The 19,794-nt window shown below is 37.5% G+C and overlaps 1 protein-coding gene across 4 annotated transcripts in view; it reads right to left on the bottom strand.

The window, feature by feature from the left end:
• Positions 1-19,794, bottom strand: part of LOC149536277 (uncharacterized) — a 313,709-nt gene that overhangs the window by 215,690 nt on the left and 78,225 nt on the right. For all 4 annotated transcript variants that reach the window (XM_089805517.1, XM_089805516.1, XM_089805519.1 and 1 more), the window contains exon 9: positions 6,910-7,157. In XM_089805517.1, the coding sequence (XP_089661643.1) occupies positions 6,910-7,157 (248 nt within the window). The remainder of the gene's footprint in view (positions 1-6,909; positions 7,158-19,794) is intronic.

The following is a 19,794-nucleotide window of genomic DNA, read 5'->3' as shown; positions in this document are numbered from 1 at the left end:
AAGAAGTCCAACACAAGTATAACACGATTCAATTCCAAACAGGTACTTTATTTATGTATGCATTTGCAGATTACAATGACTACAATGATTTTCGATTACAATGATGATTCCAGAGTCCATCTCGAACGTGTACATATACCTTTCTGAAGGGGTGACTCAAGCGTCACGCGCCCGTTCAGATACTACTCTACCCGTCGACTACACTATACATTTTACCAACAACATATGACGCAAAGGGACGACCAATGATACAAGGCAGCAAATGCAATGAATGGGGCCACTTTTTGTGGGAGTGTCAAAGCAATCAAGGTGGAGGCAAAATTTTGTGCAAATGGTGTGCATCGAGGAACCATGAGGGTGTTGACTATCCAAAGGGGAAAGGTCGTGAATTTGATAGCAGTAACAAATCTGTTAGAGGAAGTTTTAGCAATCACCAGATCCTAAACCAAGAAAGCCACGTACCCAGATCGACACACGAACAAGGAAAGACTGAAGGTAGCTAGAAGGGAAATGAAGATGGCAATGAGAGAAGAACACAAACAAACCCACGAGGCCACAATTGCCCCAACTTTGTCAACAACTGAGGCTAATATCATAAAACAGATGTTGTAGGCCACTATACCAGTACGGGTGCCAAACCTACTAGAAACATTGCCGCTAATAAAAGTGGCACTCTCCAACATGGAAGACACCAAGGGCGGCTAGAGGGAAGACAACAACCACGGATGACAGAGGTGGGAGGAGAGATGCCTGAGAGGACCTCGTACCGACGAAACCAATGTTGCTCATAGTTGGGGTAGGAAGAACCCCTGCTATAGTAGAAATGGAGATCATGGGACACACACTCACCAATGCTATCATACATGGAGGAGCCTTATTAATTGTACTCCCCAATGAGACATGGAAGGCAATGGGAAAACTGACACTTTGGAAACTAACATTCCAATTAGTAGGAGCAAACCAACATGGTATAAAGACACGAGGGACACTCAAGGTGTAGGAAGTGATTGTGGGAACATAACAACTTTTGTTGTCTTTGTGATCATTACTGTGGAGAAGTCTAATGTCCCCATTTTTGACTTGTGGCAGATTTAATGGATTCAGTCTATTATTGGGTCCTTGTAGGATAGTACTAGTTTTCAAAGGACCTTGTTGTGGAGTTACTAAGCTCTCCAATGGCCTATGGTGAGTTTTGGCTCCGTTTTGAGGGACTCACTATTTATAGTAAGAAAACAATTGGTTTCGATGAGCTCAAATGAGTTAGAGTTGAGTGATTCTCTCATTTTATATTTCTAGCTTCTAGTTTGGGCTCCAAAAATCTTGTACGGAGCATCTAGTTTTAGTAAGTCATCCCGTTAGGTTCATTCATTGTCTTTCATCATCAAGATCATCCATGTGTTGTAAAATTTTGATTGTGATGTTGTTGGCAATGGACTAGCATCCCTCACAGGATTTGCGACATGGCTTAACCACCTCCTGTGGTTCTATAAGACTATTGGTTGTATCGGGCATTGAAAAGTCGATCTTTTGGTGCAATAGCAATCCTAGCTTTTCTAACAATTGGTATCAGAGCATGGTCACAGTTTCAAATCTCGCGGGCTATGGCAAGTGATGCTGGGAGGGGAATTTTTGGCAGTGGGCTAGCATCCCTCGTAGGATTCGTGACATGGTTTAATTGCCTCCTGTGGTTCTATAAGACTATTGGTTGTATCAAGCATTGACAGGTCGATCTTTTGATGCAATGGCAACGCTGGCCTTTCTAATAGATGCTTCTTCAGTCATTTTCACAAGATGGGTGAATTATAATTATTATTCAACTAAATATGCTGAGATTGTTATTTTTGTTGGTATCATATATTCGCCAACTTAGTATCATAGCTCATTGGGACCAACTTGAACAATTTTAAATCTTGGGCACAACAAACAATGACCTTTTGTGTCAGAATATCATAATATGGTTGAAAAGGTTGTTTTTCAAGGCAAAGGGAATTTCTAAATTGTATTATTCAATTATGTGTCAAAGTATAAAGTAAAGAGGTTTCTAGGTGAAAGGTGTCTTGAAGAAGTCATGTTTATTCATTATAAAAGCAATGCTTTGTGAGAAGGGAATTCATTCTAGTCTATTGCTTTTGATATATCTCTTGGTAAGGGTTAGAGTTTTCTCAATTTCTAGAGGATTGATTCATTTTGAATTGTGCATCAATTGTTGTTGTTATAAAGCAATTGAGTCTTTGTTTTGAAGCTGATTTGACATTCCAATTCACTCCTATTGTATAGAGAATTGTACTAGAATTTTCCAATCTGATTCTTAGCATCCATATTGAGGGTTTAGGTGGTGAACTATCTCAGCCATTTTTACTATTATAACCATATCTAGGAAGGCGATTATTGGTGTTGAAGATTGGTATTTTTATCACTACCATTTGAGCAATTATTGCTGCTAAGAAACTGGAGTGAGTATGTTCCTAGTCGCCGCTCAGTTCTTGCAACCGCATATGAATCTACAGGAGGGCATTCGGCATTTTCCCCATGGCAGAGATCATCACAATTGCAAGTCAACAATGATACCAAGTTCTGAATTGTAATTGTCTAAGCGTAGAAAAGAAATAAATTGCAGCGTTCGAATATGAATTAATTAGAGGTCTTTGCATAGTCAATTTGGTATTACTGTCCAATATCATTTTTCAGCATTGCATATCTATTGGAAAAATTAATTTAAAAACATATACTCTCAAAAACAGAAAAAAAGAAAAGAACAAAAAACTTCCAAACATTATAATATCTTTCAGCATAGCCAGTTGGAGCCAGCACGGATCTTTACAGTGGTTTCAAAGCGGTTTCCTGCCATATTGTAGAGTAAGAAATTATTTATTATTTGGATCTTCTACTTTTGCTTGTGTGAGCAGCACTCTTGCACTTATTTCAGCTATGGACGAATACAAGAAAACTAGTAAATATGGGAACCAACTGAATAGAAAGGATAATCTCTGGAAAGAAACAAATGCCCTCATGGAAAGTATGGAAAGGCTTAAACAATATCAGAAAAGAATGGAGGCAAGACTTTTAGATCTGGCGACAGTTGACTGGGCAGCTAGGTGCTGAGTGGATATTTTGCAACCGACAATTTTTTCAAATCCAATTGCAAAATAGGTAGACCAGCCACAGCGTATGAGACAAAGTCTCTCCTACTTTTAAGGGCAGGCTCCCCCTTCTCAACATTCCTTGATCAACTCAAGGTAAGCAAGAAGTTTAGAGATTTTGTAAGGAGTGTTACCAATATTCTTTCCTCTTATCTTTCAGGAAAGAATTCACTTACCTGTAGAGCAAATAATGGGCAAGATGAAATTTCTAACTACACTCCTATCTAATAGCTGGAAATGGTAATACCGATAAACCAACATTAACTCAAAGGCTGATAAAAAGCATACCGGTTTGGCTCTATTCCTGTTTTATCTATTCTATAAGAATAATCTCTACCATTGGGGCGCAAAGACTTCCAGAAGTAGGGAATTATAACTATTTTGTGAAATGAGACGACAATACAAGCTATAGTCAAAGCTTCTACTCTATGTATCACCACAATCGCTACTAGTCAAAGCTTCGGCTTCGATTGCTTCTTAATTCGTTATGCTCTATTATTTAAGCATGCAATAGCAACATAAATCAAAGATAGACAAATTACAGTCAAAGCTTCTAATTTATGTTATCACGAGTGGTCTCAATCTAAGTTTTGGCTCCAGCTATTTCTTTAAATTCACTTTTCTTCAAAATAGTACTACACAATCAGAGCTTTCTTCCATACAATAAAATATGATTTTTACAATAAGAGGGCCACACCTTCTAGGAAAAGAAGTGAGAAAAAGGAGGAAAAGGTGGGAGAAACTCAAACACTTTGACTCAACAAAGCTAGGCGAGAAGAATTATTGGATTACATGTCATGAGGAAATGCAATTGCATCACATGTAATTCATCTTCTTACAACTATAAAGATGTGAAACGTTAAAAACTAAAAAGAAAAAAGCAGAGAATGTTGAATCAATCCTTGAGATTATGAAGGAAAGCCTTATATTTGGCAATACAGTCATGAACCATAGGAAGATCTAGAATCTCCATCGTGTTTGACATGGCTTCAACTCTGACTGCATTTGCATGTACTGATTTTGCAACTTTGTAATTTTTTGCAAGAGAATCCCATAAGTGTTTTGCCACAAACTTGTATATAGTGAACATGTTCATTGTATGCGACCTAAATCCTTCAAAATCAAAATCAACATTGACTCTATTGGTGTACCCTAAGGTCATTTACTCTTCACTGAACAGGTTATCATTTTCAAAGACCTTGCATCCCTTCTGCCTCGGATGGCTCATGATATCTATTTCCACTACTTCAAAGCCTTCTAAGGCTCCCTATAACTTTGTCAAAAAAATTCCAAGTATCTTCTTTGTATGACCCATGCATCCTAGATATTTGTAGAACATATCAGGGGATGGAATGACGTCGCATGAAATCAAGAAATCCAAATCAACGTTGTCAATTTGATCCCAAATACCCAAAATTTCTTTCATGGTGTTGGTCTCATTGTTGAAGGAAGCGATCATGTCAAGAAGTCTCTCCTCAACACTTATGATATGTGGAAGGACTTTGATCACATATTTGATCGAATGAACCCCTTCTAAGATAACTTCTTTGAACCAAGCCTTTGTTGCCTCAGCTCTCCAATTCACTTGGGTTGTATGAGAAGTGATGACTACAGGCTACAAGGATTGTTGGCGAATAATCTCATGAAGATGAGCATTCTCTTGCTTCAACTGATTCTTGTTTTCCTAGAGCTCGTGATTGCTTTTTAACAAAGTTGAGAGTGTGTCTTGGGCATCCTATAAACACTCCAGCCATGACTGTTTACCAAGTTCAATTTTGGTGAACTTGTAATCTGAGTGGCTAAGCTCCTTAACTAGTTTGTCTACCAAAGGTTCTGCAATCTTGGCATATTTGGTCTTTTTAGAATCAACAACAATTATTGAAATGACCTTTTCCTTTGAGAGTTTACATTTTTTCTTCTTGGCAGGGAGATTATCTAGGGGTAATACGACCTTTCTTTTCATGGTAATTTTTCCCAACCATGCAGCCAAACTGAAACCTTCATCTACCACAACTAGAACAGTGGCTACAATAGACATTGATCCTGATTGTATTTATGTCATCACATTACATGCTTCAGTTTGCATAACTGGAACCATGGGTGTCCTTTGAGATGATATCGTCATCAACATCTCGAACCCTACAGTTGAGGTATCAAGTTGGGAAGAATGACATTCTGTGACAGCTGGAAAATCATCAAATACATTTCCCAAGTTCTCACATTGCTCTATTGTGAGGATAGGAGCTGCAAAAGAGATGGGGATTGCCAACATGTTCACCTCCAAGATGGAAATAATAGGTGTGAATACAATGGAGAATCAATCCTCATCATTGTCTACAACATCCAAAAAAGGTTCCTCTTGAGTAGATGGCTACTGGTTATTTGTTGGTCGTGGGGGAGATATGATCATTATCTCTCCCTCTTCCTCTTCACCTTCTTCATTAGATTATTCTTCAAGTTCTTCCTCTGATTCTTGAGTTTGCATAAGTGCTTGAGTAGAATCCAAAGGTGGATTTGATCCTTTTCCCCCTTTGAGCTTAAGCTTGAGAGTTTTAGTTAGGCTTGAAGATGATGAATTCTCCTTTTTAATCTCCACCAGAGATCTCCTTCCAATGGGCCCAAAGTGATTGCGAACTACCCCGACCTTTGGATGTACTCTCTTGAGGCCTTTGATTTTCAGCCACTTGTTAGTATTTAGTAAGATAGATTTAAATCTATCAAAGACAGAATTTCCTTCCTTTTGATGCCACTGAATACAGAAAAGGCCAAGCTTATGAAGCTGAGTATTGTGATACTATGGATCTAGGATCATGCTATCATCTTCAATCTCGAACCCCTGTGGAATCCCAACTATGTTAAGGTTGATGATTTGCTACAACGTGAACCTGCAGTAGTCCATTTTTATGATGTTTATCTTTGTGCGTAAGTCAATCATTACATCCTCCATGCAATGAACATAGGTGAATGCCCTTTTGATCTTCAAATGCATCCCTCAGTAGTCAAAATCAATCTAGCCTTGAACTTCTTCAAAGTAATGAGCTCAAGTTCTATTTCCATAGCTTTCGCTTTATACACTAAATTGAGTGTATATTAACCAATTGATAGGGGTTTGTCAGTGGCAATGCTGAATCCCAGCATGTGCTGACTGTGTTGGTACGACTGCATCTCCATAAGCTATCTGGCCAACTCCATCAAAATGACCCTATCAGTAGGATATCTCAGTCAAGTGTATCGTTCTCCTTGAAAATAACAAACTCTCAAATAGGTGATAGTTCAAAATTGTAACAAAATGCACCCGAACTGATTTACCCTTTGCCAAACTTCATTTGATACTCTTTTGACTACTAAATCTTTCTCAAAAGGACACCTGAAATGTCTGAAGAATGCATCTTGTACTCTTCCATAATGATGCTTTCTTTGTGTTAGTGTAATCTGGTCATAGTACTTCCAGATGGAAACTAGAGACCGATCTCCTTTGGTGGAAAGTCCTGAGAACGTTCCCATGGACAACATTTCAACCCCTTTGTGGAATACCAAAGAAGATAACATATAAAGCGATGTCTCATGAAAACAAATATGAGAAGGCAAAAGAATTGTAGGAAAAAAAACCTGTCACTCCGAGATAAACAAAATCATTTCCAACAACCCTTTTGAAATCTATATTATCTGGCAATACAACAGCTAAACAAAAAATATATGCACCATTCATATGTTTTATAACCCAAGAAGAAAGCATCCCTAAAGAAATGTTAAAATGAAAAGACTATACCTTTTCTTTAATATTTTCTTTGAAGGAATCAAGTTGTTGCCTTAAATCCACAACTTCTTTCTCCAGCATATTTTTTTCTTCTCTTATCACTGCCAACTCTTTCTCTGTCAGCATAGCATGCACTTGTGGCACACAAGATGACTTCTGCATCTGGTTCAGTTGTTTTGGTAGCTGTATTCCAATGTTATCTTGTGCATCTTGATTTCTTTGAGTCGTATCTAATCCATGCTTCAAGTTTCTCCCTACATCTGCATGAAATGTGACATTATTGACCGAAAGGAAAGTCTCCTCACATAACATTTCAACGATTCTGGAATTATTAAAAAGGGAAACCCCAACTTGCAGGCTACTGGCATTCAATAGATTTTCTCAATGAGGATATAGAAGGCATCAAAATATTATTGGCTTATAAGTTTTGGATTCTTTGACATGGATCATACAGATATATACACAACTACAAATTGATTACGCTGTAGACAAAAACTGTCTTCTCAACTGAAATTCATGGAAAGAATACAGTGTCAGTTGTTGAAGACTCAACAAATTACTTCCAAAAATAATTGGCTAATACATCATGCACATAATAGACACTCCATTCCACACAACTCGGACAGGAACATTCCAATAAACAATTAACAATTTGGCCCTCAAACAAGATTGCTACTTCAACATCATTTCATGCCCCAAAAAAGTTCAACATTATGCACAAAACTACATTTATAATTAGTAGAATCTCGATGACACTAAAGGCAAATTTATCTTTGTCCAAATCTCAAGCAAATCAAATATTTCATAAAGATAACTCTATAATTAAAATTTATAAATCACTATGAAAAAAAATATAGATCGCTCGTATTATCTGAGTATAGAATTTATAAGTATGGTCTTCAAGAATACAAGTTCCGATAAGATTTATGCCATTTATGTACATTGCATTAGCTAATGCTTTCATCACTAGAAAAGACTATTGAAAATAGATCACTAGAGAGAACTGGAAAGCTCAAATTCGGCACAACTAATGAAAACATACTTGCATATAAAATCTGATTGTTATAGAACAATCATCCCAGTAACACCTATAATATTTGAAAAACTGCAGATTGTTCCAATGTTCAGTTATCATACCCTCATTTCTAAAAGGTAGACTATATGTCTAAGCTTCCATTATAAATGATTACTTTCTCTTTTATGTGAATCAACAAATTAACTTTTATCTACGCCCCATGCCAAAATAAGTGATGCTAGGGAATGCTAGTATACAACTTTTTTAAATGATGTTCAATCAACACATATATCCAAATAAAAAAGTCTCAAACATGTATCCAAAAGTCTCAAACATCAAAATATTACAGGCTACATGCATAGCCTATGAAACTAAGCCTCATTCTAGCTATCACTATCCAAAGGCTTAGAATCATCTAAGTCACTATCTCCCTCTTTGTAATGTCCCCTTTTGGAGAATGCCCTAATTTTACCTAGACTAACAAATTCCATTAAAATAAAAACTGTTGGGAGGTTAGAGATATAACTTTATCAAATAAAATGTTTTTTTACAAGATAAATCCTGATTTAGGTCCCGAAACACCATAAAGGAAACAAGAGCACAAATATACATTCATTATTAACATGATATAATCTATCTTATACATTAATTTCTTGATAAAGAGTTCCAATCCATAACAACATCTAATGTGTAGCATTTTACTTTCCTAAAGGTGGATGAAAATATTACAATAGGGTGTCATGGCCCATCCTTGGGCCGAAGGGCCGAAACTTCTCCCCCTTGGTCCCACGCTTTGTGGGATTGCGTACCTAGTGGAACTCACAATTCTCCCTCATTGTAACTTCCTTCGTCGATGTGTATCATCCCCTACAAGATAGTGCCTTTGTATGATGTAACGCATGCCCATTCCACAACAAGTTTTCCGTAGTTCCCTTGTATATTGTAGCCCATGCCCATTCCAATGCACGCCTTACCTAGTGCCTATAATCCCCCATTATAAAATAAATAATATATTAAAAAAGAATTGTTTGTGGGACAAATTGATTTGGTATATCTCGAACCCATTTCTATTTTAATTATTTCATAGGTGTATGTTATGTCTTGTGTCTACACTTAGTTTCTGTCTCGATGGGGTATATATATGCGTCAGGTTGATTTGTTTAGGTATGCAACTTGATTTATTAAATTGTACTGCAAATTCCTATGGGAGTTCTACTCTTGATTATCATTTCGGAAGTGAAAGATCTTCCCTACTTGGCTGGTACAGTTTTGGTGGGTTTCCCTCCTACCCTATTCTGCTTACTGGTTACTTTGCTCAGATCTGACAAATCCGAGCATTATCCTTGTTTGCAAATATAACTCTTTATTTCAGCAACAGATTGCATTTATCTCAATCATTGGCTTAAACTCTATGCATTGTATTGTTCAATACTTACTGTGATCTGCATTGGGCTTCACACCATCGTCACTCTTGGAGGAGCACACTAATTCCTAATGTTAGCAACTTCTTTCCCCACTTACTGTGATCTGCATTGGGCTTCGCACCATCGTCACTCCTGGAGGAGCACACTAATTCCTATTGTTCAATACTTACTGTGAGCATTGGGCTTCGCACCATCGTCACTCCTAGAGGAGCACACTAATTCCTAATGTTAGCGACTTCTTTCCCCAAAACATTTGAATTCCAAACTTCACTACCACCCTCCCACACCATATCTCTTCGATATATTGTACCAACACTCTTCCTACTGCAGTCTAATCCTCTCTCACCGTACAGCGTTCCACTCCTCCCTCACCGTACAGCATCTTGCTTCATTCCCACCGTATGACCCCTCATTCCCCACCATTACACACACCTCACTATACATTCTAAACTTCCCATCATAGAATCCCAGTTTCCCACCATATGGACATATAGTTGCCACCATACGGATCCATTTCTGGTGCTACCATGTGGCCCAATATTGCCACCGTACGGCATTGCCTACCGTATGCCATTTGATATCACAAACAAACTTCACTCACAATGTGCTTCACCAATTCCATACGGCTCCGTAGAACATCCTATCGTTAGTAGAATAAAGGTATTCAAAGGGTGCATGAGTACCTTCAAACAAAACATCATAAAGGCATTTGTACGGTGCATGACTACTTTTGAACAAAACATTACAGTGGTATCAGAGCCGGTGATCTAGCCAGCCTGTGGACAGTGAATGAAATTTTATAGCCTGAAACGAAGACGGTGCCACTCACTTGATAGAATGGGAGATTTGCAAAATCCCACTCCCATCGAAGTCATGATGTTACTGAGGAAGCTCTCAAGTAATCAGGACACTTAGAGGCTCATGGAAGAAACATTAAAAAAACTGGCTGAAGGCAAGAGGTGTGGTGAACATAATGGTCACAACGACAACTCAGTTACCAAAAAGACAAAAAGCCTCATCCGACACATTCATGACCTTCCATGCCAACTTTCCCTTCATAAACACAAGTACCTCACAAAGGAAGGGAACCAACCTTTGAGGAAGTGCAAGAACATTTACAAGAAGATTGGACGAATGCAAATATGGAAGGAGATATATCTTACAAAGCTTACATCAAATTAAGAATGAGATACTCAGGTGGTGGCAACCGTGGTTATTTCAAAGATGATCTCAAAAGAAAGTTAAGGTCAATTTGTCACCATTTCATGGATCTAGATCAATATCTGCACAAAAATGTGTAACGAAGGTCGACACCTACTTCTAGTTCAATCCGATGTCCGAAGTGGAAGCAATTAAATTTGTTGCACTCTATCTAGAGGGAGTGGAACACGAATGGTCGCATCACAACATGGTTACTCTCGGACATGACCAGGAAAACACTTATGTCGAGTTTACAGATTTACTGATAGATTGGTTTGATGGCAAAGATCAAGAACTCAACTTTAAAGAGTTGGAAAAGCTAAGGCAAACAAGGTTGGTGGACAATACATCACAGAGTTTCAGGGACTCTCCATACTGGTTACGGACATATCAAAGAGACAACAGACCACAATATTAATGGATGGCTTAATAGAACTACTGAAAGGATGCATAAAAAATTTCAATCCCGTCACCCTCTCAGAGGCTAGAAAGAAGGCTTGAAGCATCGAATCAACCTCAACTTCTTGGAATTACTCACACCAAACCATGATTAACTCAAAAGGAAAAAGACAACAAACCCACGCCAAAGAGGTCTACGTTGGATGAAGCTACCAAATAAGAACTCAAGAGGAAAAAATTTTGTTTCAATTGTAAGGAGTCATAGGAGCCAGGGCATAAATGTTTAGACAAAGGAAAAATACACTACATTGAACAACCTAAGGACTTGACACTAGAAGGGGATAACAGAAAGGAGGTTCCCAAAGAGGTTAGCTTAAACCGTACAAAGAGAATCACCGTACTAGTATGACATGGGGGCACCATTTCTCTTGCAGGTAGCCCGAGGTGCAAAATTTTTAGGGTACAGGGAACCCTCCACGGACATAGGGTTATAGTAATGCTAGATAGAGGAGCCACTCTAAATTTCATAAAATCTTCACTAGTAAAGAAAGGGAGTTTATCAACAGAAGCACATGCCAGTTTCCAAGTCAAGGTGGTCGAAGGAACACTTCTATCATGCACACACCTAGTTACCCAACTGCTTAGTACCATGGACAACCACATGGTGGCAGGGGACATTTTTATAGTGGATTTGGATGACATGGAGGTTATTCTAGGCATCCATTGGATGGAAATTTGTCATGAGCCCAAATTGATATATGAAACACATTATGCTTCAAATATTTACCTTGTTTACTATTGCTCTAAATACAAATTTTTATTTAATAAACAAATTTAACTAAACTAGATAAAGTAATCATGAATGAGACTCCGGTAATAATGGGAAAAGACAATAATCAAACATCTATTATTAATAATTACTATTGTTTAGTAATAGAATTAAACATTAATATCAAACATTAACGTTTAACATTGACCATAACATTAATATTCTATATTACTAGAAATGTTGATACCATTAAATAATTATTAATAATATATGAAGCCTACATAACATTAGAATTAATAAATAAACCATACGTGGCATCCAAAAAGGTCTACATTGTGAAAAGGCACGTGGCAGTGAATGGGAGAACAATAAGGCCTCTACCATATAATATAAGAAGGGGCAGCGACATAAGAAAGAAAACAAGAAGCTCTTACCAAGTGTGATAGGAGGATACAAAAAGCGAAGGTACAAAAGGTGGAAACATAATTGGGAAGAGCGTTTGAAACCAAGGTCAGTGGATAACAAGACCCCACAAAGACATGTGGCTCTACATCAAGAGGTCAACGGAATCTTGCAGAAAAAGAGGAAAGGACAGACTCGTAAGGACTATGTCATCAGAAAGGTAAGTAGGTATAACAATCACTCTATTCATTAGAAAGTACTAGTATTTTTAATTTAGTTTATATGATTTTTAATGTAAGAATTCTTAAGGACTACAATTAGGACTTAGAGTAGAATGAGAAATAAATAGATATAATAATAATAAATGTAGAACATTCCAAAATGTAGGGAATGGCATTGATTTACTAATCATATAATATGGCTATATTTATAGGAAATGTAAGGGATTTCATTAACAAATCTTGTAGACCTTTGGGGATGACTTTCAAGGATGATGGCTAACTTAGACCTTTGGGGATGACTTTCAAGGATGATGGCTAACTAATCTAAAGTCATTTTGCAAGAGCACAAGGGGTTATGAAGCCCCACTTGGATAGTAGTTTCTGGGAAGACGGTAGAATAATCGAGCATCATTCTCCATAACACAAAGAATCCTCCAAGAGGGTTAGGAAGTCTGATTTGAAGGAATCCTTGAGAATTACGTAGAGACAAGGGAATTTCTAAATATTAATCATTCTAAATTTAATAGTTTTTGCTACCAAATCTTGTAGGTTAATCCCATTGAGAAACAACTTCAGAATAGGGGACATTAGAAAACTCTAGACGAGTACGCAAAGCTAGAAGTGGGTGGACTTTACTTTTGTAGTTTATGGAAAGAAGGTTGTTGTCAGAGGGATGGTGAACGAGGCTCTGAAGGAGGTTTCAGCCTGTTGGATGGAGGCCATCTTCTAGCATGACAAAGATGCATGGTCAGATGCTTCATTTTGACAAAACCTATAAAGAGGAAGCATGCATACCATCAAGATGATAAACTTAGGTAATTTTGGATAACATGATAAAGTTTTTGCGGACATTCCACTTGGTATACCTCCCCATCACAGTTTTTTAGCATCGAATTGGAAGTCGGTGCCAAGCCAGTCATCACCACACCATATCGCCATCCCAAGAAAGTTTAAAGATGAGACTGAAATGACAATTCAACAATTGCTCGATAAGGGATGGATTTGTCCCATTTCTAACCCCTTTGCATCATCAAAGGTGCTAGTGAAAAGAACGAAGGGTTGTTGCGCATGTTGTGGACTACCGTGCGTTGAACAAGAAGACAAACAAAAATAGATATCCTATGTCCAGGATCGATGAACTGCTTGATGAGTTGCATGGCACAATTTATTTTTCTAAAATACATCTTCATTCCTGATATCATCAAACCCGCATGCGAGAACAAGATGCAGAAAAAAAGGCTTCCAATGTTAACACGGATATTATGAGTTTCTAGTCATGAGATTTGGGTTAACGAACATGGTAGCTACATTCCAATCCTATTTAAATCACAGCTTCAACAAACAATACCTAAGTTCTTACTGGTATTTTTTGATGACATTCTTATTTATAGTAAAACATGGGAAGAGCATTTGAGGCGGCTAGATGAAGTCCTTTGAATAATGGAGCTATAGTTGTTCACCACACAGTCCAAGTGCAAATTTGAGAAAAGACAGAAATATTATACCTCGGACATGTTGTTAGTAGACATGGATTACAAGTTTACCAAGAAAAGATCCAAGCTATTCTTGATTGCTCACCACCAAAAACACCCTCAAAGTCACAAGGATTCTTCAAACTATGCAATTACTACAAGAGGTTTGTAAAAGGGTTCTTTCAGCTTAGCACACCCTCGACAAAATTAATGAAGAAAAGTTCTTTTCAATGGAGTAAACGGGTAAAACACACCTCCAATAAGTTGAAGGAGGCAATGAGTACTTGTTTGGGTCTTGCATTACCAAATTTTAATCAACCCTTGATCATGGAGTGTGACACCTCCAAGGAGGGCATTGGTGTCGTATTCATGCAGGATCAACACCCAATAGTTTTTGAGAGTCAGAAGCTCACCACGACAAAACGATTATACTACATCTATGATAAAGATGTGTTGGCCATCCTTTACTCCCCAACCAAATTTCGACAATATCTGGTGGGTGACAAGTTTTTCGACCGTACAAATCACAACAGTCAGATACTTTCACGAATAGTGGGATCTGAATGAGAGACAATAGACTTGAGTAAGTAAGATACAAGCCTTCCACTTTGATATTGAATATGTGAAGGTAAAGAATAATGTCCTAGCAGATGCTTTGTCAGGAAAACCAACAATTTGTTCATTATCCCAGATTTCAATTGATTGGAAGGCATACATTTTGGCAGAATACTCCAAAACCACTTTTATGTGAAGCTAATGGATGGCGACATTCAGGACAACCGATACAAGGTAGTTGATGACATCATCTACTACAAGGACAATATATACTTGGTACCTAAATCCACACTGAAACACCAAATCTTGAAGGAAATGCACGCCTCACCATTGATTGGACACCCAGGATTTCTCAAAACCTACAAACAGATTAGAGAGTTCTTGTGGAAAGGACTTATAATTGATGTCTTGCTTTATGTGTGGGAATGTGCACGTGTCAACAAAACAAATCTGAACATACATTACTAGCGGGCTTTTTACAACTCTTGCCAATATCTAAACAGAAGTAGGATAGCATTTCCATAGACTTCATCATCAGACTTTCGAAGGGAAATGGAAGGGATTGCATTTTTGTGGTAGTTGACAAGCTGACAGGCACAATTCTTCGCCATTCCCACCGAGTTCCTAGCCACACAAGCATAGGACTTATTCTTCAAGGAGGTTTTCATCTTGCATGGGTTGCCGGGAAACATAGTAAGCAATAGAGATACTCGTTTTCTCAGCACCTTCTGGACAGAACTATTTCAATTGACAGGCACTGAGTTGTCACCAAGTACCAACTACCACCGATAGACTGATAGGTAAACAAAAATTGTGAACAAATGGCTGGAGGGGTACCTCTAGAACTACGTTTCAGCACAACAACAAGATTGGGTCAAATGGCTACATCTAGGGAAATACTGCTACAACACAAATTTTCACATGTCAATTTGGACAGTACCTTTCAAAGCACTTTACAGATATGAACCCCCTCCATTTGTGGACATTATTTTGGGCAACAGTTGTGTGCCCAGAGCAAAGGACTGACTATAGGAAGGTCACGACATTTTGAGGTTCTTGAAGGAAAATTGGCAGAGGTCATAGAATCAGAAAAAGACCTATACGGACAGACATCGAATTAAAGATCTAGAAGAAGAATGTGTGCAGATCTTAAATGGGATGGGTGCAGATCTGAAATGTAGTAAAGACAAATTTGAAAAGCAAGAAATAGGAAGTGAAAGGGGCAGAAACTGTCAAACATATGTATTCATAATCGAAGGGTGTGAAAGTTTCATAAGAGCAATCAACACATAATTTATAGTCAGCAAACAATTGTACAACCAGCAAATAAAGGCAATGGAAGAGACAATAAAGATAAATTGGCATAAAAGCTAACAGGTAAAAATAAGAAATTGCAGAGAATAAACAAACCAATCAACATTAGCAAACTTGGCATAGTCAATACTAAAAGGCAATACGAATCGGAAGGTAAGAGATTACTATTGCATATTATTAATATTTATGTGTAAATTACCACACTCAATCTGATATAAATCTGTATAAAAGGTATACATATAAATGAATGCGTCTATTCACTAATCAAATAGATATAGGTATATATAAACAAAAGGTTCTATATATATAACTGTGTGTGTGTGTGTGTGTGTGTGTGTGGATATTCATAAGTACAGTCTTGCTGTAATCAGATCTATATTAATTAATAAAATATTTGCATCCTAAATTGACATCATGAAGTATCATAGTAATAAACATAAATACTGTCATCTTAATCAGACTCTGGGTATCTCAATTGAAATACATATTTGCATGTGAAAGGTATATCAACGTGCAATAATTAACGATATTAGAATTGATAACATAGATGAGACACTATATGTATTGATACCCAACTACATTAAGATAAGGTAAGGCCTGCAATGGAATAGACTGTGCTACATCAGACAAAGGCACTGTAATGTTCTGCTCAAAGGTACTTGTGCACCCTTTGAATACCTCTGTAATGTTCCATTCGAAGGTACTCATGCACCCTTTGAATACCTTTATTCTACCCACAATAGGATGTTGGACGAAGCCATACAGAAGTGATGAAGCGCACTGTGAGTGTGAAGTTTGTCTGGGATATCAGATACATATGGTAGACAATATTGTATGGTGACAATACTGGGCTGTACAGTAGCAGCATAAATGGATATGCGGTGCCGCTAATTGGGAATGTACAATGGCAACTTAGGAATGTACAGTGAGAGGTGTGTGGTGGTGGGGAATGAGAGGTTGTACGATGGGAATGAAGCAGGCTGCCATACGGTGAGGGAGGAGCAGATTGTCGTATGGTGAGTGAGGATTAGACTGTTGTATGGAGAGTGTTGGTACAATATGCCAAAGAGATATGGCATGGGGGGGGCAGTGAAGTTTGCAATTCATACAGTTTGGGGAAAGAAGTCGCCAACATTAGGAATTAGTGTGCTCCTTCAGGGGTGACGACGATGCCAAACTCAATGAAAATCAAAATAAATACTAAACGATACAATACACAAAGTTTACGCCAATTATCAAGATAAATGCAATTTCTTACTGAAATACAGAGATATATTTTCAAACAAGGATGATACTCCAATTTGTCAAATTTGAGCAAAGTAACCAGTAAGAAGAATACAGTAGGAAGGAAAACCTACCGAAATCGCACTAACCAAGTAGGCAAGATCTTTCACTTCCAAAGTGGCGAATAATAGCAGCACTCCCACATGAATTTACAGTACACATTAATAAATCAAGTCGCATACCTAAACAAATCAACTCAACAAACATATATACCCCTTTGGGGGAGAAGCTAAGTGTCGGCACAAGACACAACATATACCTATGAAATAATTAAAATAGAAATGGGTCTGAGATATAAATCAATCAATCAGTCCCATAAACAATTTTTTTTTAATCTTATTTATTTTATGACGGGGACATTACAATCCTCCCGTCCCAAAATTTTCTTGCCCTCAAGCAAACGCAATGTCGGATGTTGTAGAATTTTTTTCACCTTCCCAAGTGGTGTCGTCGAGCAGCAAATGCATCCAACGTACCATGTATTCGTTGATGGCGCAGTTCCTAAGCTTCCTCTCTTGGACGTCAAAAATTTCAACAAGTTCCAATGCCAATTTCCCTTCTTCATTGACAGGTGGCAGGTTGGCAGATATGGTGATGTTTTGTCCCACTGTATTCTTCAGGCAGGATACATGGAAGACATTGTGGATGAGACTTCCCTCTACAAGGTCAAGTTCATAGGCAACTTTGCTTTTGCAGCAGGTTACATGCTAGGGAGCCTAGACATGTGGCTTCAACTTTTCTTTGCCTCCTACCTTCAAGGATGACTATCTGTGTGGCTTTAGTCGGAGATATACTGGATCACCAACCTCAAAACTTCTCTCAATTCGATGTATATCAGTAAACATTTTTTGTTGATACTGTGACCTCTGAAAATTTTCCTTCAAGAACCTCAAAATGTCGTGTCCTTCATGTAGTCAATCTTCTACCCTAGACGCACAACTGTCGCCCAAAAGCATGTCCACAAATGAAGGCGGTTCATATCCATAAAGTGCTTCGAAAGGCACTATCCAAATTGACATGTAATAAGTTGTGTTATAGTAGTATTCCCCTAGATGTAGCCATTTGACCCACGCCTATCGTTGTGTTCAAGCATAGTTTTAGAGGTATCTTATCTTCTTATTTCCTTCTCCATTCTTATTTCAGATTCCTCTAAAATTCTTATTACTTTTTCTTTGAATCTAGTCTACATCTCTTCTATTCATTTCTCCTCCCATCCATTTGTTTCTTCTTCCCTTTTATATCTTCCCATGTTAAGGAGAGGTCGCACCTTTTCATCATGTCTTCCTTCTGGAAAGAGTTGCAACACTTCATAATTCTCCCTCTTTCGAAGAGTCACAACCCTTCATAATCACAACCCTTTTGAAGAATCATAAACACAGCCCTTTGAAAGAGTTACAACCCATCATCATTGTTGTCTTTTGAAAGAATCACTTCCTTAGCTTCTTCTTGTTCTTTTCTTCTTTTATTAATCCTTCTTTAACTCCTTGCTCTCCTCTTCTTCCTTCCTCTATATTTCCTCTCAAATGAACTCTTTGCCCTCTAATATCTTTTTTGAGGGAGTCACAACTCTTCATTGCATATCTTTTAACCTTTTATTAAATTTAGTTAATTTATATTTAACTATATTAATTTATTTATTTATATTTTAATTTGAGTATATTATTTATTATTAATTTCTCATTTCAGATAGGAGGCACCATAGCCCACCCTTCTCCAGAATTGTTTGTCAATGAGCAATGCCATATTTATACAAATCTCTCAATGTAAGTACTGCACATTTCTGACTTTCATCTCAACTTGCAAATTTGAATCCACTAATTTGGATTTATGAATGGCAAAGTTTGTAAATTTTTACATGTTTTCTCTCTTCCCTCTGAGAGAAGGAACTAGGTTTTCCCCATTGTTTGTCTTCGTTTAGGATCTCAAATAAAAATTCATATATTTCAATTCAGTCTAGTTTATTCTCTTATTCTATATCAACCCAAAAGTAGAACCACACATGGAGTATACACTTGAAAATATGAAGTGTATGCATGAATATATGAAGACACAAAGCATACACATATTTGCTTGAAAACACAGAGCATATACATTAATGCATGAAGACGGAAGCATATATAAAGTATACACACAACATATGCATTGTAAGATTACTGAATTACTGAATATATTGATTTCTTATTTCATCTTTTACCCTACAAGATGGCATGAGTCTCCTTTTTGGGATTGCCCTAATTTTGCCCTAGAATCACAAATTTCATTAAAATAAGAGTTTTCACAAGGTTAGAGATGTAACTTTACCAATTCAAATGCCTTTATACAAGATAATTCCTGATTTCGGTCATGCAACTCGAAAAAGGAAACAAGAGCACAAGTATACAATCATAGACTAAGTTGTTAACATGAAATAATCCATCCTATACATCTACAACTTGATAAAGAGAGTTCCAATATATAACATGTGTTGTGTGGTATTTTACTTTCCTAAAGGTGGATGGAAATACTACAAGAGGGTGTCCTAACACATCCCTAGGCCAAAGGGCAGAACCCTGTCCCCTTTGGTCCCACCCTTCCTGGGGTTGGCATGCCTAATGGGCCTCACCATTCCCCCTCATTGTAACTTCCTCCGCTGATGTGGATCATCCCTTACAAGATAATGTCTTTGTATGATGTAAATCATTATAAGAACCCCTGTTGTTCTAACTCTAACAAACACTAGATTGTTTCAATTTTAGATGTTTAAACATTATTTCAAACTCTTTGCATGCAACCTAATTAAGTTGGTTTCATCAGTAATTTAGGTTTTTAGTGAGATACACTTGCAAGCAGCTATGTAATATCA

Source organism: Cupressus sempervirens, chromosome 10 (genome assembly GCF_028749045.1).
Source record: "Cupressus sempervirens isolate cs-2001-9-10 chromosome 10, ASM2874904v1, whole genome shotgun sequence".
Classification (NCBI taxonomy): domain Eukaryota; kingdom Viridiplantae; phylum Streptophyta; class Pinopsida; order Cupressales; family Cupressaceae; genus Cupressus; species Cupressus sempervirens.
This window is presented reverse-complemented; position numbering and strand designations above follow the sequence as displayed.